General features: G+C 46.5%; 1 protein-coding gene across 9 annotated transcripts; it reads left to right on the top strand.

Moving 5' to 3' along the window:
* The first annotated feature begins 5,311 nt into the window (after positions 1-5,311).
* On the top strand, positions 5,312-11,092 carry CITED1 (Cbp/p300 interacting transactivator with Glu/Asp rich carboxy-terminal domain 1). Of its 9 annotated transcripts, XM_036839980.1 has the most exons (6): positions 5,881-5,940; positions 6,290-6,308; positions 6,599-6,673; positions 7,399-7,516; positions 9,768-9,892; positions 10,483-11,083. In XM_036839980.1, the coding sequence occupies exons 4-6, from the start codon at positions 7,504-7,506 to the stop codon at positions 11,008-11,010; spliced, it is 666 nt and encodes a 221-aa protein (XP_036695875.1). In that variant the 5' UTR covers positions 5,881-5,940; positions 6,290-6,308; positions 6,599-6,673; positions 7,399-7,503; the 3' UTR covers positions 11,011-11,083. The 9 variants fall into 9 exon arrangements, with proteins under 9 accessions (XP_036695873.1, XP_036695875.1, XP_036695880.1 ...); XM_036839981.1 differs by lacking the exon at positions 6,599-6,673 and having other exon boundaries at positions 5,901-5,940; XM_036839985.1 differs by lacking the exons at positions 6,599-6,673; positions 7,399-7,516 and having other exon boundaries at positions 5,886-5,940; positions 10,483-11,080.
* Positions 11,093-26,476: the final 15,384 nt, after the last annotated feature.

Below are 26,476 nucleotides of genomic sequence, written 5' to 3'. Positions count from 1 at the left end.
GGGGCAGAGGAATGCGACCGCTCCCTCGGCGCGGGGCAGCCAGGCCCAGGCGCTCACTCAGGCTGGCAGCGGCAGGCGAGGCGCTGGGGAGGCTCCGGCACCTTGCTCCGAGGGGCTGGAAAGCGCTACAGACGTTAGCTCATCACTCCCTGGCAGAGGCCAACCGGTCTGCTATTCTCACTAGCATCTTCCAGATGGGGAAATGGAGGCACAACCGCACTCGGTGTGGTTGCAGACTTGCAGGATCCCAAGGGGGCTTCTGGGCAGGGTCTCCAGATGAAATAAGGGGAGAAAGGCCACCCCGACTTCCCAAATGGACTTGTAGTCCTTGAGATCCTACAGGAGAAGGAAGAATACAGGAAAGAACTGTGATCCAGACTGCAGTATCTGGAGGGGGCACGAAGGAAGGATAGGAGGGGGTGGCTAGGACTCACCATCTCCTGAGCCCCTCACACATGAAGGGGTCCCCAAACAGCTGCAGCTTCACTCACTAGCCCATTAGGAATGACTCACCACTCTTACTGCATGTACGGTGTTTGCCCCACCCATTACCTCTGGAGTAAGAGACAGCAGGGATAAAGTCTGCATGACCAGACACCAAAGGGTTAACTATGATGCCGGTGGGTTATGATGTTTCCCTCCTGGTGCTTTTCTGTTATTTCCAATTTCTGTGCAGGGAACAATTATGACATTTATCGCCAGACAAAATGTTAATTTTTTAAAATTGTTATAAAGAAGCAGCAACTGGGATGTGGTGCCCCAAGTCAAGCCCACTGTCTCACTTCCCAGCTGTGTGACGGGTGGGGCAAGTGACTTCACCTCTTCAAACCTCCGGTTTTCTACAAAATGGAGATAATCAACCCCACAGGGTTGGCATAAGATTGTAAGATAATGGGTGTGAAAATGCTTTTTAAAAAGTATTTATGGAACTTTTCAAACATAATCACAAGTAAACATTATAATGAAGGCCCATGTACCCCTCTTCAACAATTATCATCTTATTTTTTTCTATATCCCCATCCACTTTTCTCCCATCCCCACTGGAATATTTTAAAGCAAATCCCAGACATGCCCTTTTTTCCCATAAATACTTCAGTATTGAATTCTTTTTTACATTTTTCATAATTAAAAGATAATACATGATAGCTGTAAAAAATTTGGAAAACGAAGAAATCGTGTATAAAAGAAAAGAGTACAGCTGAAACTAACACAACATTGTAAATCAACTATACTCCAATAAAATTTTTTTTAAAAAGAGAGAAAACAAAAATCACCCATAACCCCACCACCCAGAGACAACCACATTTTGGAGTAGTCTATTATTTATTCTATGCACACCCACATATATATATACATTTTTAACAAAAGTGGGATCCTACTGTATATGCCATTTGTAAGTATTCATTTTATTTTAATTATAAAAGTAATAAAATCATATTAAAGAAAAATCATAATCCTTTACCACTTAATATAAAAACTTAATATTTTAATATATTTCCTTCCCATTTTTTTTCAATTTACAGCCATACTTTTAACACCAGTGGGATTGTACTGATTATGCACTTTTCAAATTATGAACCTGTTTTAATTGTAAGAAAATAATATAATCTTATAGCAGAAAAATAAAGGAAAAGAAAAATATCATGCATAATCCCACCACTCAATTATAATCATTGTTAACATTTTGGTGTTTTGTTTGTTTGTTTGTTTCTAGGTTTTGTTTTTTTTTCTTAAGATACTTTTTTTTTGGGGGGGGGCACACCCCACGGCATGTGGGATCTTAGTTCCCCAACCAGGGATCAAACCTGTGCCCCCTGCATTGGAAGCGCAGAGTCTTAACCACTGGACCACCAGGGAAGTCCCTATTTTGGTGTATATTCTTTCAATATTTTTTCTATGCACAAATAATTTTAACAATAGTAGAAGCATACTGTTTATGCAGTCCATTAACTATAAACTTATAGTTAATTATAAGAATAATATAATCATGTTGCATAACATAGAGAAAAGAGAAAAAAAAAATACCTCACGATCCTACCACCCACCTGACAGTGTTGTTGTTTTCCTGACCATTGCTTCATTACCCATATTCATACATGGTTGGAAACAGTGAGTACTTAATTTTCTGTTCTTTGTGCCCTTTGCAACTTGGCATCATATTTATGCAACTTTGTACCCTGTGTCTTTTTTTTAGTTAATATTTTGTTGTGAACATTTTCCCATGAATAAAAGAGTTTTTGAAATCAGGATTTAAAAACATTTTTTTTTAGTATCAAGGTACCAAGGGACGCTCCTTCACCATGGACATTTAAATTGCTTTCCATTTTTCACTATTACAAACAATTCTGCTCCAAACATTCTTAAACAAAGACCTGTGCTTTTATGGGAGTTCCCTGGTGGCCTAGTGGTTAGGATTCCAGCCTTTCACTGCTGTGGTCCGGGGTTTGATCCCTGGTCGGGGTTTGAACTGAGATCCTGCAAGCCACGTGGCAATGTGTGCTTTTTAACTTTTCTACACACTTATTATATATGTTTCTAGAGACCACTCTGTATGCGTACAGGCTGTCCTGTAAAAAGTCATGGTCTTTTATTGCTCCCTAATTTACTCCCGTCATAAGGCTCAGACAGCCCTTGGCTCTGGAAGGTGGGATTTTGAGAACAAACCTGCATTTTCCTCTTTCTCCCCTTCCTGAGTTTATAGACCTGCTTCATCCTCTCACAGCCTGGTTTTTAAATTAGTCAGTCAGCAAGTATTATTGAACCTGAAGTGTGTAAGCTGAGGCAGGACTAGGAGGCAAAAGGAAAAGAATCAGAAGGCACAGCATTTGTGGACCACTTACTACACAGCAGGCATCAACCCAAGCTTTTCCTTTGATCCCTGCAACAAACCCACGGAGTTGCTCCCATTATAATCCCCATTTAACAGATGGGAAAACTGAGGCCTAAAGAATGAAGCCATTTGGCTTAAGATCACAGAGCTAGTAAATGGCAGAGTAGGGATTTAAACCCAGGAGGACTGACCCTTGAACCTGTACTCTTGGCCACAGTTTAGATGCCCCCTTACCCTCCCAGGCAGCAAGGTGCAGGGGTGAGGGTGAGGACTCTACAGTCAGCCTAACCTGGATTCAAACACCGGACCTCCTGGCTGTGTGAACTTGGGCAAATCTCTGGGACTCCTTTTCACCTTTGGTAAACCCTACCTCACAGGGCGTGGGAATTAAATGAGATGATGGATGGGAACATGCCAGGTCCAATGCTGGAGCACAGAAGGTTCTTGCTGGGTTATCATCCCTGTCCTCTCCTTGGTTTGCGAGCTCGCAGTCTAGTTGCCAAGTTAGAGATAAGAGTTCAGCGGAGAGCTCTGAGCTCGGCTGGAACCGACTGGGAAGTCAGTGATCCAGGGCATATTTGCAGAGAAATGCAAATGTCTCCTTTGCTCTCTCCCTGCCTCTGAGACTAACCTCCCCTTCCATCTGCCCCCCCAAAGGAAAAGAGTGGCTTTTGTGCTCTAAAGCTGAGTGCTCGTAGCCCCTCTCTTTCCTGCTCCCAAGGAGGTGGACAGTGGAGATGACAGGAAGTTACCGGTGGGGACACCCTTTCTGGCATGTAGGCAAAGAGAAATGTGGCGGAGGGCGCTCCTTTTTCTGCCCTTCAATGGTCCGGATGGGGGAGGGGGCTGGCTGTTGAGCAACTGCTCCGGAGACACTCCAGAAGCCGAGATGAACATATGCCTCTTTCTAACAATTGGCCTGGGAGCCATCCAATAGATGGAGGGCGGATCCGCCACCTCCCGGATCCGGAGCCTTCCGCAGAGACGCTGTCGCGGTTTCCAGACCCTCTCCCGAGCGGGGGCTGAGGGGGAGGGTAGGTCGGAGGTCCAAATTAGCAAAACACAATTCGAAAGCCCGGGGTCGCTCACGTCAGGCAAACACCAAGATGGCTTGAGGGTGTATTTCACAAGCAAGCTTCGTAGGGTTTTAGGGTCCCGACAGATCCCTCCTTTTATCAGAAGGAAACTGGGCACGACCTACGATCTTTGTGCAAAGTGAGAAAGTGCAAGGATGGTGTGTAGGATGTGATTGTTACTGGGGTTTGTGTTGAGGCAGGGTGAGGGGAAGGAAGGGAGACAGGCAAGGTAGCTTTGGGGGCTGGGCAATGGGTTTACCTGGCGTCCAGAGCACTGGCCCCAGCTTCCTCCAGGCGTCAAGGAAGGGCCTTGATCTGTCCCTCTGTTTGCTCCCCATCTTTACGTCAGTAAGCCGGTCAGTCCATCAACAAACAGAACTTTGTTCAAAGAGCAAATGCAGGGCACTTTGGGGTACTAAAGAAAAAAGAATAAGAAAGAAAGAAAAGAAGAGAAAAAGTGGGAAAGAAAGAAGAAAAGGAAAAGACCTTTAGGTCTTCAAATCCAATTAAGAAGACAGAACACATACACAGTGAAAATGACTTCATGACTTTCCCTCCCCCGCTTTTTTCTTAACATCAGGACTTTTAAAAAAGAGCATGTTTTATAAACACTGTAAACTGAGTAGTTATTGCTGAAAGGGGCCAAAAAAAGAGAGTTTGGTAGAAAGGTAGTCCTGGTGGCCTTCCTGTAAGAGGCGAGATGGGAGCTTGTTGGCCAGGAGGAGCATGACTGAAATGAAGGAGAAGACCCGGGCCTCTTTTCCGAAGAGATTTGTAAGATAACATCCTAACCCGAGGAAGATGTGTTCCTAATGCAAAATATTATTCTTATTACCTGGGAATGATTATATAATGATAATAAAATAACCTGGCATACTGGGAACGCAGGAGGAGTCCCCGCGAGCCCCGGGGCAAGTTCTTCATACCCTGCTGCCTGTTCTTGGCCTTTCGGCTGTGCCTCATGAGCTGCACCTGGCCCCACTGTCCGTGACATATCTCCCCGTCGCAACCCGCCAGCCTCTTTCAGCCCTGGATAACCACAAGAGAGAATCCCTCGAACCCAATCCCAGCTCAGGTCTTCGAGGGAAGCCACCGCTGCGGGACGGTTAGGCCCTCCAAGAAGCTCTTCCTGGAATCTGGCGACTTTAAGGGGAAAGGGACCCCCAGCCTCGGCCCTTCAACCAGGGAGGTGGTGCAGCCCAAAGGGAGCAGACAGACTCCGAGAAAGCCCTGTAGAAAACCCAAATCGTGCCCCCTGGGCCCCGTCCCTTGTTCTTCCTCCTCCCCTAGGTCATTTCCTGAGCCCATAGCTCTCCCCCCAACCCCCTGAAGCCCGCTCTGACCACCCTCTAGATTTAGGTCAGAAAACAGATACTAACAGCTCTCCCTCGCCTCAGCGAAATTACTAAGTGGAATTTATTGGGCAAGTCCATGCAGGGCGGTGGGGAGAGACTGTGCCCGGGGCCCGGGCCCCCGCCCGCTTTAGAAGCGCAGGCGTCGGCCGGGGGCTCGGGGCTCGGGGCGACCACGGCCTGGGCCCGCCAGCCGCACCCCGGGAGCCGTGGCCGGTCCCCGGCGCCGCCGGACCCGCGGAGCCGCTCGGACTCCGTTCCCCAGCCGGCCCTTCGCTTTCACACGATCCGCGGTGACTGCACCAGCTCGAGCGCCTTTAAAGGGCCACACACGCCAGCCGCCGCTATAAAATGTTCCCAGCGGCACAGCTGCAGAAGGGGCACCGCTGAGCTGCCGAGAAGAGGCTCGCTCCGCCCGGCTGCCCGCCCACAGCCCGCCGGAGAAGGGTCGTTCCTGGCGAGGAGGAAGAGGGCTGAGGAAGGCGCAGCACCCGCTCTGGCCCTCGGTGAGTATCCAGTTCAGATTTTGCCACCAACTCGCCCACGAGCCAGGACATGTGCTAATAATGCCCTAAGCCGGTTATAAAGACGTGGAAATTGGTGGGGGGGGGAGAGAAAAAGGGGGAAAAGGGTCTGTCCTTCCTGGGATTCCTAGCCGAGGCCAGCCTGCTCCCGTGTGCGTGTGCGTCAGGGCTCTCCGGGCGGCAATGGGGGCTTGAGACCCGGTTCCCCCGCGCCGGGAAGGGAGCGCGGTGGCCGCTACCGCCACCGCCACCGCCACCGCCCCGGAGTCAGGCGCCGAAGCTGCGGGCGGGCGGGCGGGCACGGGCGCGGGCCGGGGCTGCTTGGCGCGGCACGGTGAGGTGCGGCGGCGGCGCGGCGCGGTGGTGCGGGCTTTTCCCAGGCGCCCCGGGGTCGGGTGGCACTGAGCGCGACCGGCTCGCGGCGGCGGTGGCGGCGTGCGTGCCAGGGGCTGGGGGCTCCGCCGCTGTGCCCGCGGCTCACCGGGCTCCGCGCTTCCCTCTCTCCAGGGCAGGCGGCTTCGCGGAGGTAAGCCGGGCCGCCCGGTAGGGCGGTGGGCTGGGCGGCGGGGCCGGGGACTCCAGCGGAGCGGGCGCAGGGAGCGGGCGGGGGCCAGGCGGGCCGGGGGTCTTTGGGGGACTTGTTTTCTGTTTGAAAGCTGCTCTGCTGGGGGGCGGAGGGGCCGTCGGCCGCCCGCCCGCCAGCCAGCGAACCGGTTCGCTCGCCAGCGCGCCCGCCTGCCGGCCAGCCGGGCCGAGCGCCCGCTTCTCCTGGGGAGACAGCAGCACCTTTTCTCCCCGTGCCCGCGCTTTCTCCAGCTTGGCTTCCACCGACTTTGCTAATCGCCCGGACCGCATCTGGACGCTCCGGCTCTGGGGCTGCACAAAGCTCAGGTTTCCTTCGGGGGCTGAAGGCGAGAGGGGCTTTTCGGGCCGAGTTCAGAGGAATTGAGGGATGGAAGTTAGAGAATTCGGGCAACTTGCCTCTACTGCCTGGTCGACCTCTGCTCTCCCCCACACTCACGCCCCCCCCCACGCACACCCACGCACACACCCCTCTGCCTATAAACGCCGGCGGCAGGGCCGGGCCGCGCACGGAGTCCCTGCCTCGCCAAGCGCCGGACTTGGAGGCAGACAGACCTGGCTGCGAATCCCGGCTCCGCCACTTTCTAGCGCTGTGACCTTGGGCAAGTTACCGAACCTCTCCGAGCCTCTCACTCTTCTCGTAGCGGAGTGATAGCACTGACCACAGGCGACTTGGCTAGGGGGTAGGCTCAGCCCGCGGCCGCGTCGGGTGCTCTGCGGGCGCTCAGTAAGTGTTGATGAGGCGCGGGAGTGGCCGCAGCCGGTGCCGGAGTGCGCCCCCGCGCGCGGCAGCACCGCGGGGCCCCAAACTCGCCGCGGAGGCCGAGACCCCGGGCCCCTCCCCGCCTGTCTATCCTGTCTCCACGATCGGTTCCTGATACGGCACTCGCGGGATCGGACGCTCGGGGCCCTGGCGGCCTGGGTGCTCGCGCTCCACCGTGCAGGGATGCTCCCGGCCGCCCCCAGCTCCGGCGGCTCCACCTGGGATGTGGCGAGGAGGGCGGCCGAGCTGTCCGCAAACAACGGGCCTTTAGTTTTCAGGTGGCGAAACTGACTGGTCTGGTTAGAGCGCATCCAAGCCAAGCCGCAGTACTGTTTGGATTTTTAAATTTCTCCTGAGTGAGAAAATAGCAATCGAGATGGAGCCATCCGGTTGGTGCCATTTTAACTTTTGGTCCCCCAACAGGTCAAAGACGCGGCCTCCCTACCTGCCTCTCCCTTCTCTCTTCTTCCTCTCCCTTTCCCACCCTCATCTAGGCGGGAGGGGGCTGCCGGCCCACGGGACGGTCTGTGAAGGAGGGCGGGCGGCGGGACCGGGAACTGGTGGCCCGGGCCCGCGAGGCACCGGCAGGCGAGGAGGCACTTGTTGCTCTGGGTTGCCCAGCCGTCTCTCGCAGCTGTTTCGCAGTGGTCGGCTTGAGGCTTGGAGAGAGAGCTGGGACGTTTCCGCGCTGCCAAGTTTTGCCTTTGAATGGGCTGGGTGGCAGAGGGGAGACAGAAAATCGGGGAAGCAGGGGCAAGGATTCCGATCGAGATGCGGTTGCCTCTTCAGACGGATACAACAACACTTACTGAGCGCCTATGGAGCACAGACCCAGGCCGGGGGTCGGGGCTGGTGGAGGGGGAGGCGGCGATGGGAGGCGACAGATCTGAATGGAAACAGGGTCCTGCCTAGGGGAGCTCACAGCCTGAAGGGGGAGACGTGGTAAAATGGTCTTCCCCAGGAACTGGTATCAGAACAGAGATACTTTTTTCTCTTGCGCTCTCTCTCTCTTTTTTTCCTTTTTCTTTTTTTCCTCCTCTTTCTGTTTCTTTTTGTTGTTGCTGCTGCTGTTATTATTATTTTTTTTTCTTATGTACATTCGGGTACTTGGTAGCATAAAGAAAAAAGAAAGGCTGGATAGGAACAGGAAAAGATGGACATCCACCCCCCCCCCGACATTTTTCTTAGGACATGAAAATTGCTTGATACTGAAGGTGCTGGGCTCTTGAAGACGACATGGATTAGATTCCTTGTCTTGTAATCACTGGCTTGAAATATTCTCTGGTTGCCTCAGAGAAGAAACAGGGCTTCAATCAAGCAGTGGTGGCGGACCCAGCAACCGATTGTTTTCTCGTGTTTTCTCCCCCCCCCTTCCTTTTTCTATTTTTCTTGCCTCCCTCCCCTACAAGTAAGCGGTGCAGAGATGATAAAGAGGGGTAGTAAGTGCCCACTTTCTAGAAGGGTCTGAGCAGATTCTTAATGACCACTGGGGGGAGGGAGGTGTCACAGAATTCTAGCCTTGTTGGAAAGATTAGAGACTTTTGAAGATGCTGAAGATTCTTTGGGCCAAGAGGTATTTATAAATATGAAATTCTACATCTCTAATTCATCATGAAGGCTAGAATATATGGGGCTTTTTAAAAAAAGCTTCTGGGAAAATAACTTTAGAGTTTTCAGAGATTGTTTATTATTATTATTTTCTGGTTTGGGGAGATTCTTTTCCCTTCATCCCCTTATCTTATCCCTTTGGCATTTGACCTAGGGGATCATTTCTTCAGGAGCCATTTGAATCATTCTAGGTATGATGATTTGGCCAGCGGTCAGATGAGGCATGTGGGCACAGGAGTGCTGGCTCCTGCTCCCAGAGCCACTGCCACCTGATGGGAAAGCTGTTGAACCTCTGTACCTCAGTTTCCCTCTGGGAAGAATTATGCCCACCTGTCACTACAGATGAGTGTGTCTGGGCTCAGAGCAGGTGTCCTGGGAAAACCAAGTGCTGCCAGGTCTGTCTTGGAGGGGGCTTGCAGTGTGGAGGAAATTGAGACATCCCTAGCTGCTCTCTGGCTACTGCAGAGCCCCCAGACTACCCTGATCAGCCCAGCTTCTCTCACACAAAACCATGGCTGAGGCAGGACTTTGGAGCCCCATGACATTTGCTTTGGGGACCTCTTCCTTCTCTGGGTGGCAGCCCCCAGCTTTCTAGGTCTTCCTTGCCCTGACTCCTTCCTACTTTCTCCCAGTTCTGGTGGAGGCCTAAGCGCCTCCAATCTGAATGCCAGTGGCCCTTTGAGACAGTGTGCTACTTACTCAGGGACGTTGCTGTCCTGAGAATCGGGAAGAGTGCACCCCTCTTGGGGCTCTGACATCACTGGCATGAGGAAACAGTCACATGTGTCCCCTCTTGGTGATGTGGGTAGCTGGCTGTCTGGGCAGCACCTTGCCAGATCTAGCACCTTTCCTGCCTCAGGCAAAAGTTCCAACTGGATCTCCTCCCTCTGCTCAGGTGGACTCTGGTCTTGGGTCTAACCCGTCACCATCCTTGCCTTGTAGCTGTGTGGAGTGGCCCAGCTTTGGGCTTTGCTAGTACCTGCTTGGTCAATAAAGCCTTTGCCCTTATTACCTCTTCTCCCTCACATACAGCACAACAGCTCCAGCTGGCAGCATCACCTCCCACCAATTTATCCAACTTCTGCCAAAGCTCTGAAATGCCAACTATGTCGAGGCCCGCACTTGATGTCAAGGGTGGCACCTCACCTATGAAGGAGGTAACTTTTGCCATTTTACAGACGGAGACACTGGAGCCGGAAAGAACGGGGCCGGGGCCGGGGCCGTGTGGTAGGCCCTCCTGGCTGGGGTATCTGGTGTCCTTTAGCAGACTGGAGACAGCAGGGCTTTCTTGGGAGAGAATGAAAATAGCTTCTACCTAAACATGGTCACTTCGAACCCACTAGGGGTATTGAAAGATGGCAGAGAAGGGAGCAGAGAAGCAGAATTGGAAAAGACCGCTCCATTGTCTCAATGGATTAAAGTGAGGCTGAGAAGAGGGACAAGGAGATCCCATTTGTAGAATGGAGAGCTGGAGGCAGAGTCGGGGGACGGAGATGAAAGCAGTGAACTCATTTAGGATGGCGGGCGCCCAGCATGAGGACTTAGGCCTAAGCACAGTGCTCGGAGCCACGGTGGCAGAAGGATACTTGAGCCTGACTCGAGCTAGGAAAGGAGCCTACCTTTCCAGGGGGCCTTCTTGCTACTTCCCCACCACTAGCCCCTGAGGAAGCACTTTTGGGGCCTGATGAATGGTGAGGAACAAAGCCTGGAGCAGGGGTACCATGCTCTGCCTTTCTCTGTCTTCCAGGATGCCAACCCAGAGATGAGCTCTCTGGCCTACTCTAACCTGGCGGTGAAAGATCGCAAAGCAGTGGCCATCCTGCACTACCCCGGGGTAACCTCGAATGGAACCAAGGCCAATGGGGCTCCCGCTAGTTCCTCGGGATCTCCATCTCCAATAAGCTCTCCTACTGCCGCCCCTCCCACTAAACCCCCACCCTTCAACCTGCACCCCGCCCCTCACCTACTGGCCAGTATGCAGCTGCAGAAACTTAATAGCCAGTATCATGGGATGGCCGCCGCCACTCCAGGCCAACCTGGGGAGGCAGGGCCCCTGCCAAACTGGGGCTTCGGGGCTCAGGCGGGAGGGGCGGGGTCACTCTCTCCTTCTGCTGGTGCCCAGAGCCCTGCCATCATCGATTCAGACCCGGTGGATGAGGAGGTGCTGATGTCACTGGTGGTGGAACTGGGACTGGACCGAGCCAATGAGCTGCCGGAGCTGTGGCTGGGGCAGAATGAGTTTGACTTCACTGCAGACTTTCCATCTGGCTGCTGATGCCAACTGTTCCTAAAGATGGAGGAATAAAGCCACCAATTCTGTTGTAAATAAAAATAAAAGTGACTTACAAGAGATGGGCCAACTGGAGGTGCTCTTCATTGAGGTCTAATGGGGTGTGGCATGGTCTGACATTCTTTTAGCAATCCTGAGACCCATGGTGGGGTTGCTGGTGGATAGCTGGGAGGGAGCTGGGCTGGATGGGAGGAATGGGGAAGACCGAGGTGGGGCCGGGGGTGGGGAGGGGAGGCTCCTCACTGAATTCCTGCTGCCACTGCCATCACCACTGCCATTATATCTCCAGGAGTCCAAGTACCTAGCCTCACTGCCCTAAGACCCCAGGAACACTGTCCTATTCGAGGTTGATGACAGGGGCTGGTTGGGAGCATTCTTGGAAGAAAGACTGATCCAGACCCTTCTACAGCATCCTGGCCACTTGTGCATCCAAGTCTAAAGGGTTGCCCTAGCCACGTGGCACACACTTCACCAACTCTAAAAGGCACCCCCACCCCATCTCTGGCCCCAATCCAGATGATGCAGTAAGGCCACTCCTTGCCTTTTTGCCCTTGGGCAATTAGTATGACCCAAGAAGGATCCTATGACCTGGGAGCTCAGATTTCTCTGGAAAATTGCAAAAGCTACAGACTGTTAAACTGAGATTTTAGGTGCCTTCAAGTCCTTCAGACAGTTGCTCAAGCCCCACCTCCATGCCTGGGACATGTGTCCCCTAACTCTGGCCCACACTGTATGGGGACAGCCCACTTCTCTGGGCTGGCCTCCATTTTAGAGACACAGATCAGAGCTGGGCTCGACAAGGTCAACATTTGGGGATATATCTGTTGCCCTTAGATTAACCGCTGAGGAGGCAGTTGCTTTAGAAGCATGCCAAGTGACAGGACGGTAGCATTGAACTGGATCCCAGCCTTGAGGTGGAAGGGGGCAGGTGGGGGCATGGGGCTGGTGTGGAATCCAGCCCTGTCCTCATATTGACACAACCGAAGAGCCTAGAGACTCCTCTACCCACATTTCAGACTCCCAGAGACATTCTTCCTTGGACACTGAAAACTAATCAGCTTTTCAGGACTAGCATGGGGCCTGTCCCCTAGAAAGTGCTTTCGAAGGAGCCCACCAAAAGAGGCAAGGCATTGGATTGAGCATTCCCTGAGCATCTGCTCTGGGCCAGGCACTCTGCTAAGTATCAGGAGCGTAAATTAAAGTTTGTACCTTTGAGGGGGTCCCCCATCTAGAAGGAGAAAGGCATCAACAAATTACAATAAAACAGTATTTCCTATAACACAGGGGGAAGGTCCTATTCGATCCCAGAAAAGGAAACAGCTCCATCTGCCTGGGAAGTCTGGGGAAAGCTTCCTCGTATTGAACTGGTTCATTTGTTTGTTTTTATATCTCACAAGTAATAAATACATGACCCAATCTTTTTGTGAAAAGTAGAAACTCTACAGATAAAGCGAAAGTACCCTTTGACCAGCTCTCTCCCTCAATCCTGATCGCCTCTTGCCCTCCACCGAGGTAGCAACCGTTTATCTGTTTGTGGTGCATCCTCGCTGGCCTTGCTCTGTGCCTTTACACAAAGACTTATCTATCCACAGAAACAATTGGGTTTAAAAACAAGACCAGAGTCAGCCAAGGAAAGAATGAGTGAGGGGTAAAGCTGTTATGTAAGTGCATGTTCATGAAAGGGGCTGTACTAGCTACAAAACTGGAGTTTAGCAAGCAGGGTCGTAGGGCCGGGACGGGGTGTGAGAGGAGGGGACTAGAAAGAAGTTTGCAAGAGGCTGGGCTCAAAGGGCCTTCTAGGCCAAGCTGGGAGCGCGCCTTTATCCTTGGTACCACCATCCCTGTGGCTTGTGGAGCCTCTCTGGAAATTTGTAGGAAAGCAAAGAATTAACCAACTTTGATTTTTAGAATGATCCTGCTGAAGGTGGATGGTTAGATTCGTCTAAGGCTGTGAACAGGGAGACATGGGGTCCTAAGGGATCTGGGGAGGCAGGGTGAGGGTGTAGGGTGGTAATCGTTTATTACTGGAGAAGGGGCATGATGTGGGGGGAGGGTGGACATCCCAGAGTACAGCTGGGGGAAGGCAGGGAAGCCTCCGCCCCTACCCCACCATTTCATGTTCAGTCCTCTCACATCAAGACCAGGCACGTTCATTAGGTCTCCAGGAAATTCCTGAGCCAACTCCAAGCCTCACCCTGGGCCAGGTCCTAGGGGCTAGGAAACAAGGTTCCCAGATACACACAGGTAAGGAATGTTGCCTACCCACAAGGAGCTTGTAGCCTGGGAGCAGGTGAGGATGTGTAAGCAAGAGTGCCTCCTAGAAGCCAGGAGCTGTGCTGCTCCCTGGGGACAAATGTGGGGGACCCTGTTCCTGTTCTCAAGGAACTCACAGTCCAGTGGCAGAGACAGCCATGGTCTCGAAGGATACATTGTATTTCCATAAGGCAGCAATTGTGGTAGGGGACTGAGGGGAGGGCATGGCCTTCAGGCACAGGGAACAGCTGGAGCACAAATTAAAAGATAAATCAGGACATGGTGTAAACCAGCACCAACCGTTAGGAAGCACATGGCTTTTTCAAGGAAGGGCAGAAAGTCCAGCAGCTTGACTTCCTTGAAGGGCAGAAGGCTGATAGAAGGTAAGCTGGAATCAGATCTTGCAGTTGCTTCTACTTTATTCCACAAGGGGAGTATCATTCCACAAACATGGACTGAGCACCTACTATATACCAGGCACACACAAAGCATCTGGGCATAGGCAACGAGCACATTGCCCCTGCTCTCATGAAGCTTGAACTTTAGCAAGGAGATCGACAACAGTCAAATAATCATGCAGATCATTAAAACCATAAATCATGAGAAGTGACAGGAAGAAAAGGTATAGGTGCTATGGAAGAGTGCAATGGGGGATTTAATTTCTTTTTAAAAAAATTTTATTGAAATATAGTTGATTTACAATGTGTTAATTTCAGTTGTGCAGCAAAGTGATTCAGTTACATATATGTGTGTGTGTGTGTGTGTGTGTGTGTGTGTGTGTGTGTAACTTTTTCAGATTCTTTTCCCCTTTAGGTTATTACAAGATACTGAGTATAGTTCCCTGTGCTATACAGTAGGTCCTTGTTGGTTACCCATTTTATACATAGTACTGTGTATATGTTAATCCCAAACTCCTAATTTATCCCTCCCACCCCTTTCCCCTTTGTTAACCTTAAGTTTGTTTTCTATGTCTGTGGGTCTGTTTCTGTTTTGTATATACATTCATTTGTATCATATTTTTTTAGAATCTACATATAAGCGATATCATATATTTGTCTTTCCTTGTCTGACTTACTTCACTTAGTATAATAATCTCTAGATCCATCCATGTTGCTGCAAATGGGGGACTTAATTTCAACTGCAGTATCCAAGAGGGCTTCTGAAGGTTTTGAATAAAGGAGTGTTGTGGTCAGAGCTTGCATGAGGAAAATGAATCAGGCTACAGTGTGCATGAAAGATTGGAATTATGGTGATGCTAGAAAGCTGTTAACAATGGTCCAGGCAAAAAATAACAAAGACAGGAAATTAGTCTATGATGAAAAAGTAGCATTTCAATGGGGAGTTGTTGTTCAATGACTATAGAGCTTCACTTTTGATTTTTTTTTTTGGCTGTGTTGGGTCTTCGTTGCTGCGCAAGGGCTTTCTCTAGTTGTGGCGAGCGGGGGCTACTCTTCATTGCGGCGCATGGGCTTCTCATTGCAGTGGCTTCTCTCGTTGAGGAGCACGGGCTCTAGGCGTACGGGCCCAGTAGTTGTGGCGCACGGCTCAGTTGCTCCGTGCCATGTGGGACCTTCCCGGGCCAGGGCTCAAACCCGTGTCCCACTGCACCATCAGGGAAGTCCCTAGAGGTTCACTTTTGTAAGATAAAAAAGTTCTAGAACTCTGTTGCACCACAATGTGATAACACTACTGAACTACACACTTAACAATGGTTAAGATGGGAATTCCCTGGCGGGGTCCAGTGGTTAAGACTTGGCACTTTCATTGCCGTAGGCCCGGGTTTGATCCCCGGTCGGGGAACTAAGATCCTGCAAGCTGCGCAGTGCAGCCAAAAAAAAAAAAAAAAAAAAGGTTAAGATGGTCAATCCTTTATGTGTTGTTTTACAATTTTCAAGTTAGCATTTCAAAGTAGAGAGGAAATGAGGAACTATTCAATAAATGCTTTGGGACAACTGGATACACTAGCTCATACTTGACACCAAAATTATTTCCAGATGGACCAAAGATTTAAAAATAAAAAATGAGGGACTTCCCTGGTGGTCCAGTGGCTAAGACTCCACGCTCCCAATGCAGGGGGGCCCGGGCTCGATCCCTGGTCAGGGAACTAGATCCCACATGCCGCAGTTAAGAGTTTACATGCCAGCCACTAAAGACCTTGCATGCCACAACTAAAGATTCCGGTTGCTGCAACTAAAAGATCCTGCATGCCGCAACTAAAAAAATGATCTTGCATGCCACAAGGAAGACCCCACACACGGCAATGAAGATCCTGCGTGCTGCAACTAAGACCCGGCATGGCCAAATAAATAAATAAATATTTTTTAAAAAAAATGAAACCATAAAAGTACTAGAAGAAAATATGAGGGGATTTAAAAAGAAAATCTTGATATGAGAAGACCTTTCCAAGAATGACACAAAACCCTACATCGAAAAAAAAAGTTTATGGCAAAAAAAAAAAAAAAAAAAAACAAAAAAAAAATAAAATCAAAAGATAAGCGATAGGCTTGAGTAAATATCTACAACTCATAATGAATATGAAAACAACTCTTACAAATCAAGACATCAAAGACCTTCAACCCAATATAAAAATTAGCAAATAATATCAAAATGAAATACAGAAAAAGAAATTAAAATGACTTTAAAACTTACCAAAAGATGCTCAAATTCACTCATACTAAAAGAAATGTATTTTAAAACTACACTAGGGCACTTCTGGTTCCAGAGCAAGATGATGTAGACTCACTTTTCTCTGTTCCTCTTCTTCAAATAGAACTGTACATGCTAGAAATTATTCAACAGACAATGACAAAAAGGCTCTGAAAGCAGGAAAGCAGGCTAGGAACTTCAGGACTTGAGGAATGACAACATGGTGCGTTTCCTCGGTTGTTTTTTCAATCTTCCACATACTGGGTGCCAAAGAGGCCTGCAATGGCAAACCACCAACAGCAACCCCCCCCTACAAAAACACACACACACACAGGAATTGGGAAAGGAAAAGCCCAACAGAGACCTAGTTGGGGGACCTAAGCTCTGCTCCACAACCAGAGCTCCAGGCGGTGGTCTGATCTGCTTGCAGCAGCAAAGCTTTGGACTGTCTCAGTCCCCACTCCAGAACTGGGAAACCAGCAGGAAGTCTGATTTGCCTTCAGTGGTAGCAGTAGCCCTGTATCTTCCTACCCTCCACTGAATCAGTGGCATAAGGAGACGCAGGTACAGTGGCTTCAGCAACTTCCTCTTCCCTCAGAAGATCACCCAGCAAAAACAAGCAGCTCAGGGAAGTGCCTTCTACCACTGCAGACAGCACCAGCAAGGATGGAGCAGGAGCCCCACAGACAACAGAAGAATGAAGCAGACAAAAATAGCATTGCAAGGGCTTGGAAAACTAAACTGTCACTTGAACTACAACCCACAGAAGTAGACTAAAACATACATACTAAACCTAAACAGGGTAACTGCCTACTAAAATAGAAGATTGAAATGGGATCAAGAGTCTCCTAACATAACCAAAATGTTCAGGATACAATAGAAAATCACTCGTCATAGCAAAAGCCAGGAAAACCACAATTTGAATGAGAAAAGACAATCAACTGACACCAGTACCAAGATGAATCAGATGTTGGCATTACCTGACAAGGGTTTTAAAGCAGGCATCATAAAAACTCCCTGGATAGACTCAATAATGGAGTGGAAGTAACAGATGATAGAATCAGTGACCTTGAAGACAGATCAATAGAACTTTGTCAATCTGAACCCACTAAAACAGCAGTAAGCTATGATAAGTTATGTGTGTTTATGATACTACCTAGAGCAAGTACTAAGAAAACTATACAAAGCACTATACATATTCAGAATCATTATAAGTAAATCCAAATAGAACTCTAAAATATGTTCAAGTAACTCACAGGAATGCAAGCAAAAATAAACAAAAGATATTGTAAGTCAACTACAATTTAATAAATAAATTACTTGAATAAACAAAAGAATGAGACACTTAAAACAAAACGTCTGACTTAAGCCCTGACATACCAATAATCACTTAAGTGTAAGTAGACTAAATATACCAATTAAGAGGAAGAGAAAAGTAGAGTGGAAAACCACACAACCCCACAACCCAACTATATGCTGTCTAGAAGAAACATAGCAACATATGTAGGTTGAAAGTTAAAGGATGAAAAACAAGATATATCATGCAAACATTAATTTTTTTTTGGCTGCATGGCTTGTGGGATCTTAGTTCCCCACCCAGGGATTGAACCAGGGCCCTCGGCAGTGAGAACATGAAGTCCTAACCACTGGACTGCCAGGGAATTCCCAACATTAATTTTTTAAAAAGCAGAAGTGGCTATATTAATATCATATAAAGTAGACTTCAGGGCAAAGAAAATTACTAGGGACAAAAAGAGACACTACATTATGTTAAATGGATCAATCCACCAAGAAGACATAGCAATCCTAAATGTGTATGCACTGACAACAAAGCTTCAAAATACATGAAGCAAAAACTGAGAGCTCTGCAATGCAAGAGACAGATCTGCAACTAGAGTTGCAGAGTTTAACACACTCTCTCACAACTGATAGAACAACTAGGCAAATTCAGCAAAGATATAGAAGAACTTGACAACACCATCGACCAAGAGAATCTAATTGACATTTATAGAACACCACCCAACAGCAGAAGAATACATATTCTTTTCAAGTACTCATAGAACATTGACCAAGATAGGCCATATCCTGGGTCATAAAACAAATCTTAATAAATGTGAAAGAATCAAAATCATACAGAGTATGTTCTCCAGCTATAATGGAATCAATCTAGAAATCAATAACAAAGATAACAGAAAATCTCCAAACACATGGAAACTAAACAACGTACTTCTAAATAATCTATGGGTCAAAAAGGAAGTCTCAAAGGAAAATTTTAAAAGACATATTGAGCTGAATGAAAATGAGAATATGACATATCAAAATTTGTGGAGGGACTTCCCTGGTGGTGCAGCGGTTAAGAATCCACCTGCCAATGCCAGGGACATGGGTTCGAGCCCTGGTCCGGGAAGATCCCACATGCCGCGGAGCAACTGAGCCTGTGCGCCGCAACTACTGAGCCTGCGTGCCACAACTACTGAAGCCCGTGCACCTAGAGCCCATGCTCCACAACAAGAGAAGCCACCACAATGAGAAGCCCACGTACCACAACAAAGAGTAGCCCCCGCTTGCCGCAACTAGAGAAAGCCTGTGTGCAGCAATGAAGACCCAACACAGCCAAAAATAAATAAATAAATTTATATAAAAAAATAAAAATTTGTGGAGTGTAGCTAAAGCCAAGAGGGAAATTTATAACACTAAATGCTTGCATTAGAAAAAGAGGGAAGGTTTCAAACCAATAGTCTAAATTCTTACCTCAAGAACCAAGAAAAAGTAGAGCAAAATAAACCCAAACCAAGCAAAACAAGGAAATAATAAAGATAAGAGAAGAAATCAATGAAATTGAAAATGGAAAAACAATGGAGAAAATCAATGAAACAAAAAGCTAGTTCTTCAGAAAAAAAATCAATAAAATTGACAAACCTCTAGCAAGACTGACACAAATAAAAAGAGAGAAAACATAAATTACCAATATCAGGAATGAAACAGGGGCTATCACTACTGATTCTGAAGCTATTAAAGGGATAATAAGGGAATACTATGAACAAATTCATGCTCATGAATTCAATGTAGAAGAAAAGGACTAATTCCTCAAAACCCAAAGCTACCAAAACTTGACCAAGATTAAATAGAAAATCTTAATAGTCCTATAACCACTAAAGAGATTGCATTTGATTAATTAAAGAGCTCCTGGAAAAGAAATCTCTAGACCCAGATTTTTTTCACTGGACAACTTTTTGAAATATTCAAAGAAGAATTAACACCAATTTTACACAATGTCTTCCAAAAAATAAGAGGAGGAAATGCCTCCCAAGTACTACCATGATCCCAAAACCAGACAAGGACAACACACACAAGAAGAAAACTGCAGACCAATGTCTCTCCTGAACTTAGATGCAAAATTTCTAAACAAAAATTTAACAAATCCAATCCAATAATATATAAAAAATATAATACACCATTAACAAGTGAGACTTACTCCAGGTAAGCAAGGTTGGTTCATCATTCAAAACTCAATCATTGTAATTTACCATATCAGCAGACTAAAGAAGAAAAAACATATGACCATATCAGTTAATGCAGAAAAAGCATTTGACAAAATCCAACGCCAAATCATGATTTAAAAAGAGAAGGGCTTCCCTGGTGGTGCAGTGGTTGAGAATCTGCCTGCTAATGCAGGGGACACGGGTTCGAGCCCTGGTCTGGGAAGATCCCACATGCCACGGAGCAACTAGGCCCGTGAGCCACAACTACTGAGCCTGCGCGTCTGGAGCCTGTGCTCCGCAACAAGAGAGGCCACGATAGTAAGAGGCCCGCGCACCGCGATGAAGAGTGGCCCCCGGGCTTCCCTGGTGGCGCAGTGGTTGAGAATCTGCCTGCTAATGCAGGGGACACGGGTTCGAGCCCTGGTCTGGGAAGATCCCACATGCCACGGAGCGGCTGGGCCCGTGAGCCACAACTACTGAGCCTGCGCATCTGGAGCCTGTGCCCCGCAACGGGAGGGGCCGCGATAGTGAAAGGCCCGCGCACCGCGATGAAGAGCGGTCCCCGCACCGCGATGAAGAGTGGCCCCCACTTGCCGCAACTAGAGAAAGCCCTCGCACGAACCGAAGACCCAGCACAACCAAAAATAAATAAATAAATAAAAATAAAAGTAGCTAAAAGGAGGAGGAAATTATTTAAATATAGGCTTTGAGAAAAAAAAAGAATACAGAGGTTCTTCCCTATTAAAAAAAAAAAAAAAAAAAAAAAGAGTGGCCCCCGCTTGCCACAACTAGAGAAAGCCCTCCCACAGAAACGAAGACCCAACACAACCATAAATAAATAAATAAATAAATAAATAGAATACCATGGCCAAAAATTAGTAAAAATAAAAAAAAAACAAAAAGAGAAAATTACCTCTCAGTACACTAGGAATAGAGTGGAATTTTGTCAACCTCATAAAGAGCATCTCAAAAAAACAAAAACAAAAACAAAAACCCTACAGCTAGCATTATACTTAACGGAGAAAAACTAAATGCTTTCTCTCTAAGATCAGGAACAAGACAAGGATATACATTCATCGTTCTTATTCAACATAACACTGGAAGTAAGGCAAGTGCAGTTAAGCAAGAAAAAGAAATAAAAAGTATACAGATAGAAAGAAGAAAAGAAAGAAAAGAGAAAGGAAGAAAGAAAGAAAGAAAAAATTCCCCTATTTGCAAATGGCATGATTGGCTATGTAGAAAATCCCAAGCAATCTACAAAAACACTCCTAGAAAGAATAAGTGATTTCAGCAAGCTCAAAAGATACAATATCAACACAAAAAAAAGGCAATTGCATTTTTATATACTAGTGATGAACACATGGAAACTGAAATTTAGGGCGTGACAGTACCATTTACAATTACTAAATATATATCTACTATGTATGAAACCTGGTCAGGATCTGTATGCTGAAAATTACAATATATTGGTGAAAGAAATCAAAGAAGACTTAAATAGGTTTACAAATTTCATGCAATTTCTATCAAAATCTCAGCAAGTTTTTTTTTTGTAGACGTAATCATACTTATTCCAAAATTTATAAAGGCAAAGGAACTAGAGTGGCTAAAACAATTTTGTTAAAGAAGAATAAAGTGGGGAATTCCCTGGCAGTCCAGTGGTTGGGACTCTACCCTTTCACTGCCGAGGGCCCGGGTTCTATCCCTGGTTGGGGAGCTAGGATCCCACAAGCCGTGCGGTGTGGCCAAAAGAATAATAGCAATAATAATAATAATTAAAGAAGAATAAAGTGGGAAGAATCACTTTAATCAATGTTAAGGCTTACTATATAGCTACAGTAATTAAGACAGTGTGATACTGGTGGAAAGAGAGACACATAGAAAGATCAATAGAACAGAATAGAGAACCCAGAAATAGACTCACACAAATATAACCAAATGATTTTTGACAAAGGTGCAAAAGCAGTTGAAAGGAGGAGGGATAGCCTTTTCAAAGAATGCTGCTGGAGCAATTGGATATCATATACAAAAATTAACTCAAGTTGGTAACTGATTAGATTGAAAAACAAACTGCACAATTTTAGGGAAAAAAACATAGAAGATAATCCTCAAAACCTAAGGTTAGGTGAAGAATTCTTACTTGACACCAAAAGCACAATCCATAAAAGGAAAAACTGATAATTTCAACCTTGCCCAAAGTAAAAACTTTTGCTCTGTGAAACCTATGTGAAGAGGATGAAAAGACAAGCTATAGACTGGGAGAAAATACCTCTAAACCACTTTTGACAAATGACTAGCATCTAGACTACATAAAGCACTCTTAAAATTAGCATATGTAAAGAATCCCCCAAATTTGACAATAAAAAAACAAACAATCCAATTAGAAAATGGGCAAAAGACTTGCACAGATATTTCACTGAAGAGGATATACAGATGGCAAATAAGCACACGAAAAGATGTTCAGTATCAGCCATTAAGGAAATGTAAATTAAAACTACAGAAATATAGATCAATGGAACAGCATAGAAAGCCCAGAGGTAAATCCACACACATATGGTCACTTTATCTTTTTTTTTTTTTTACATTTTTTAAAGATTTATTTATTGATTGATTGATTGATTACTATGTTGGGTCTTCGTTTCTGTGCTAGGGCTTTCTCTAGTTGCGGCAAGCGGGGGCCACTCTTCATCGCGGTGCGCGGGCCTCTCACTATTGTGGCCTCTCTTGTTGCGGAGCACAGGCTCCAGACGCGCAGGCTCAGTAGTTGTGGCTCATGGGCCTAGTTGCTCCACGGCATGTGGGATCTTCCCAGACCAGGGCTCGAACCCGTGTCCCCTGCATTAGCAGGCAGATTCTCAACCACTGCGCCACCAGGGAAGCCCTGGTCACTTTATCTTTGATAAAGGAGGCAAGAATATGCAATGGAGAAAAGACAGCCTCTTCAATAAGTGGTGCTGGGAAAACTGGACAGCTACATGTAAAAGAATGAAATTAGAACACTTCCAAACACCATACACAAAAATAAACTCAAAATGGATTAAAGACCTAAATGTAAGGCCAGAAAGTATAAAACTCTTAGAGGAAAACACAGGCAGAACACTCTATGACATAAATCACAACAAGATCCTTTTTGACCCACCTCCTAGAATAAGGGAAATAAAAACAAAAATAAACAAATGGGACCTAATGAAACATAAAAGCTTTTGCACAGCAAAGGAAACCATAAACAAGACGAAAAAACGACCCTCAGAATGGGAGAGGATATTTGCAAATGAATCAACGGGCAAAGGATTAATCTCCAAAATATACAAGCAGCTCATGTAGCTCAATATCAAAAAACCAGGGCTTCCCTGGTGGTGCAGTGGTTGGGAGTCCGCCTGCCAATGCAGGGGACGCGGGTTCGACCCCTGGTCTGGGGGGATCCCACATGCCGCGGAGCAGCTGGGCCCGTGAGCCACAACTACTGAGCCTGTGCGTCTGGAGCCTGTGCTCCGCAACGGGAGAGGCCGTGATAGTGAGAGGCCCGCGCACCGCGATGAAGAGTGGCCCCCACTTGCTGCAACTGGAGAAAAAAGCCCTCACATGGAAACGAAGACCCAACACAGCCATAAATAAATTAAATTAAAAAAAAAAAAAAAAAAAAAACCAAACAACCCAATCCAGAAATGGGCAGAAGACCTAAACAGACATTTCTCCAAAGAAGATATACAGATTGCCAACAAACACAACAAAACAAAAACAAACAAAACAAACAAGGATGCTCAACATCACTAATCATTAGAGAAATACAAATCAAAACTACAATGAGGTATCACCTTACACTGGTCAGAATGGCCATCATCAAAAAATCTACAAACAATAAATGCTGGAGAGGGTGTGGACAAAAGGGAACCCTCTTGCACTGCTGGTCTGAATGTAAATTGATACAGCCACTATGGAGAACAGTATGGAGGTTCCTTAAAAAACTAAAAATAGAACTACCATATGACCCAGCAATCCCACTACTGGGCATATACCCTGAAAAAACTGTAATTCAAAAAGAGACATGCACCACAATACTCATTGCAACACTATTTACAATAGCCAGGACATGGAAGCAACCTAAGTGTCCATCGACAGATGAATGGATAAAGAAGATGTGGCACATATATACAATGGAATATTACTCAGCCGTTAAAAGAAATGAAATTGAGTTACTTGTAGTGAGGTGGATGGACCTAGAGTCTGTCATACAGAGTGAAGTAGGTCAGAAAGAGAAAAACAAATACCGTATGCTAACACACATATGTGGAATCTAAAAAAGAAAAATAATGGTTCTCACGAACCTAGGAGCAGGACAGGAATAAAGACGTAGACGTAGAGAATGGACTTGAGGATATGGGGAGGGGGAAGGGTAAACTGGGACGAAGTGAGAGAGTGGCATTGACATATATATACACTACCAAATGTAAAATAGATAGCCAGTGGGAAGCAGCCGCATAGCACAGGGAGATCAGCTTGGTGCTTTGTGACCACCTAGAGGGGTGGGATAGGGAGAGTGGGAGGGAGACACAAGCGGGAGGGGATATGGGGATATATGTATACGTATAGCTGACTCACTTTGTTATACAGCAGAAACTAACACACCATTATAAAGCAGTTATACTCCAATAAAGATGTTTAAAAAAAAACTACAATGAGATATTACTACTCACCTGTCAGAATGGTTAAAATAAAAATTAGTGGGCTTCCCTGGTGGCGCAGTGCTTAAGAGTCCACCTGCCAATGCAGGGGACACGGGTTCGAGCCCTGGTCCGGGAAGATCCCACATGCCGCAGAGCAGCTAAGCCTGTGCGCCACAACTACTGAAGGCCATGCACCTAGAGCTGGTGCTCTGCAACAAGAGAAGCCACAGCAGTGAGAAGCCCGCGCACCGCAATGAAGAGTAGCCCCCGCTCACCACAACTAGAGAAAGCCCGCGCACAGCAACAAAGACCCAACACAGCCAAAAATAAAATAAATAAAATAAATAAATTTATTAAAAAAATAAAAATTAGTGACAATCCCAGATGCTGAAAAGGATGCAGAGAAACTGGATCACTCACACATTGTTGGTGGGAATGTTAACTGGTACAACCACTGTAACATAGAATATGGCAGTTTTGTTTTGTTTTTTAATTTATTTATTTATTTTTGGCTGCGTTGGGTCTTCGTTGCTGTGCATGGGCTTTCTCTAGTTGCAGTGAGTGGGGGCTACTCTTCGTTGCAGTGCACGGGCTTCTCATTGTGATGGCTTTTCTTGTTGAGGAGCACAGGCTCTAGGCGCCCAGGCTTCAGTAGTTGTGGCACGTGGGCTCAGTAGTTGTGGCTTGCAGGCTCTAGAGCACAGGCTCAGTAGTTGTGGCGCACGGGCTTAGTTATCGGACCAGGGCTCGAACTCGTGTCCCCTGCATTGGCAGGCGGATTCTTAACCACTGCGCCAACAGTAAAGTCCCGAATATGGCCGTTTTAATCAAAGTAAACATGCACTTACCATACAACGCAGCAATTGCAGTCTTGGACATTTGTCTCAGAGATATGAAAACTTATGTCCACACAAAAACCTGTACACAAATGTTTGTAGCAGCTTTATTCCTAAAAGCCCCAAACTGGCAACCACTCAGATATGCTTCCCTGGGTTAAACAAACAGTGGTACATCCATACCATGGAACACTATTCAGCAATAAAAGGGAATGAGCAACTTGGATGAACATCAAGGAAATTATGCTGAATGAAATACAGCCAATCTCTAAAGGATACATACTGCATGATTCCATGTATATAACATCTATGAAATAACATAATTATAGAAATGGAAATGGAAAACAGATTCCGGGAGGCTAAACAAGAGCACAAACACTGGAATTAGACTGGCTTCTAAATCCAGCTCCACCGTGAGCTAGTGGAAGTTTGGGTGAGTTACTTAATCTCTTTGAGTCTTGATTTCCACGTTCATAAAATGGTTTGGGTTTTTTTGTTGTTGTTGTTAGGCCCAAACACTTAATAAGTATTTGTTTCCTAAAAAAATTAGTAGCTGTTTTGTTAAATACACACAAAAAAGTCATATATAAACTTTTTTTTGGCCGTGCAGCGCGGCGTGCAGGATCTTGGTTCCCTGACCAAGGATGAACCCAGGTCCCCTGCAATGGAAACGTAGAAGCTTAATCACTGGACTGCCAGGGAAGTCCCCATAAAATTGTTTTCATTCATTTACCCAGTCAGTCAGTCAACAAATGCTTAGTTCCAGGTGTTGAGGAAAGCAGTGAACAAGACAGACAAAACTCTTTGCCCTCATAGAGGTGACACTAGTGGAGAGAGAGAGGCAATAAACAAACATACTAATTAATACATATCAGCAGAGAGGGTACTATCAGGAAAACTAAAGCAAAGTGAGGTGGAGAGAAAGCATATGGAGTGCTTAGCAGAATGCTAGAACATATTAAATATTCAATAAATATTAGTTGTCACACACTGTTATTAAGAATCAGTAAAAATGCTATTTTTAAAGTTTTACATGTTAGTAAGGGTGAAGGGAAATGAATACTCTCATACACTGCTGATGGGCATGCAATTCATACAGCCTCTTTGGAGGCCAATTTGGCAGGTCTTTAAAAATACCCATGCCCTATGACCCAGCAAACTGAACTCTGGAACCAAACTATCTGAGTTCAAATCCTGGCCCTGTTATTGACCAGCTGTGTGACCTTTGGTAAATTGTTTAACCTCTCTGTGCCTTGGTTTCCTAATCTGTAAAACAAGGATAAAAACATGGGCTTGTTGTGAGGATTAACTGAATTCATATATGTAAAGCATTTAGAAGAGAACTTAGCATATAGTAAGTGTTATATATGTATTTGTTGCATAAATTCCCCTTCTCGATATCTACCTAGGGAAACACACATGTGCGCCAAAAGCAGGTTCAGGGATGCTCATCTACAGCATTGTTTGTAGCAGTAGAAAAAAATGAAAACTACCTAAATATTCATCAATAAGGCGATGGTGAAACAAAGGAACGTATAGTGGTACTATGGAATCCTATGAAACAGCTTAAAAA

Source organism: Balaenoptera musculus, chromosome X (genome assembly GCF_009873245.2).
Source record: "Balaenoptera musculus isolate JJ_BM4_2016_0621 chromosome X, mBalMus1.pri.v3, whole genome shotgun sequence".
NCBI classification, from domain to species: Eukaryota; Metazoa; Chordata; class Mammalia; order Artiodactyla; family Balaenopteridae; genus Balaenoptera; species Balaenoptera musculus.
The sequence above is the reverse complement of the archived record's forward strand: the minus strand, read 5'-3'. Positions and strand labels throughout refer to the sequence as shown.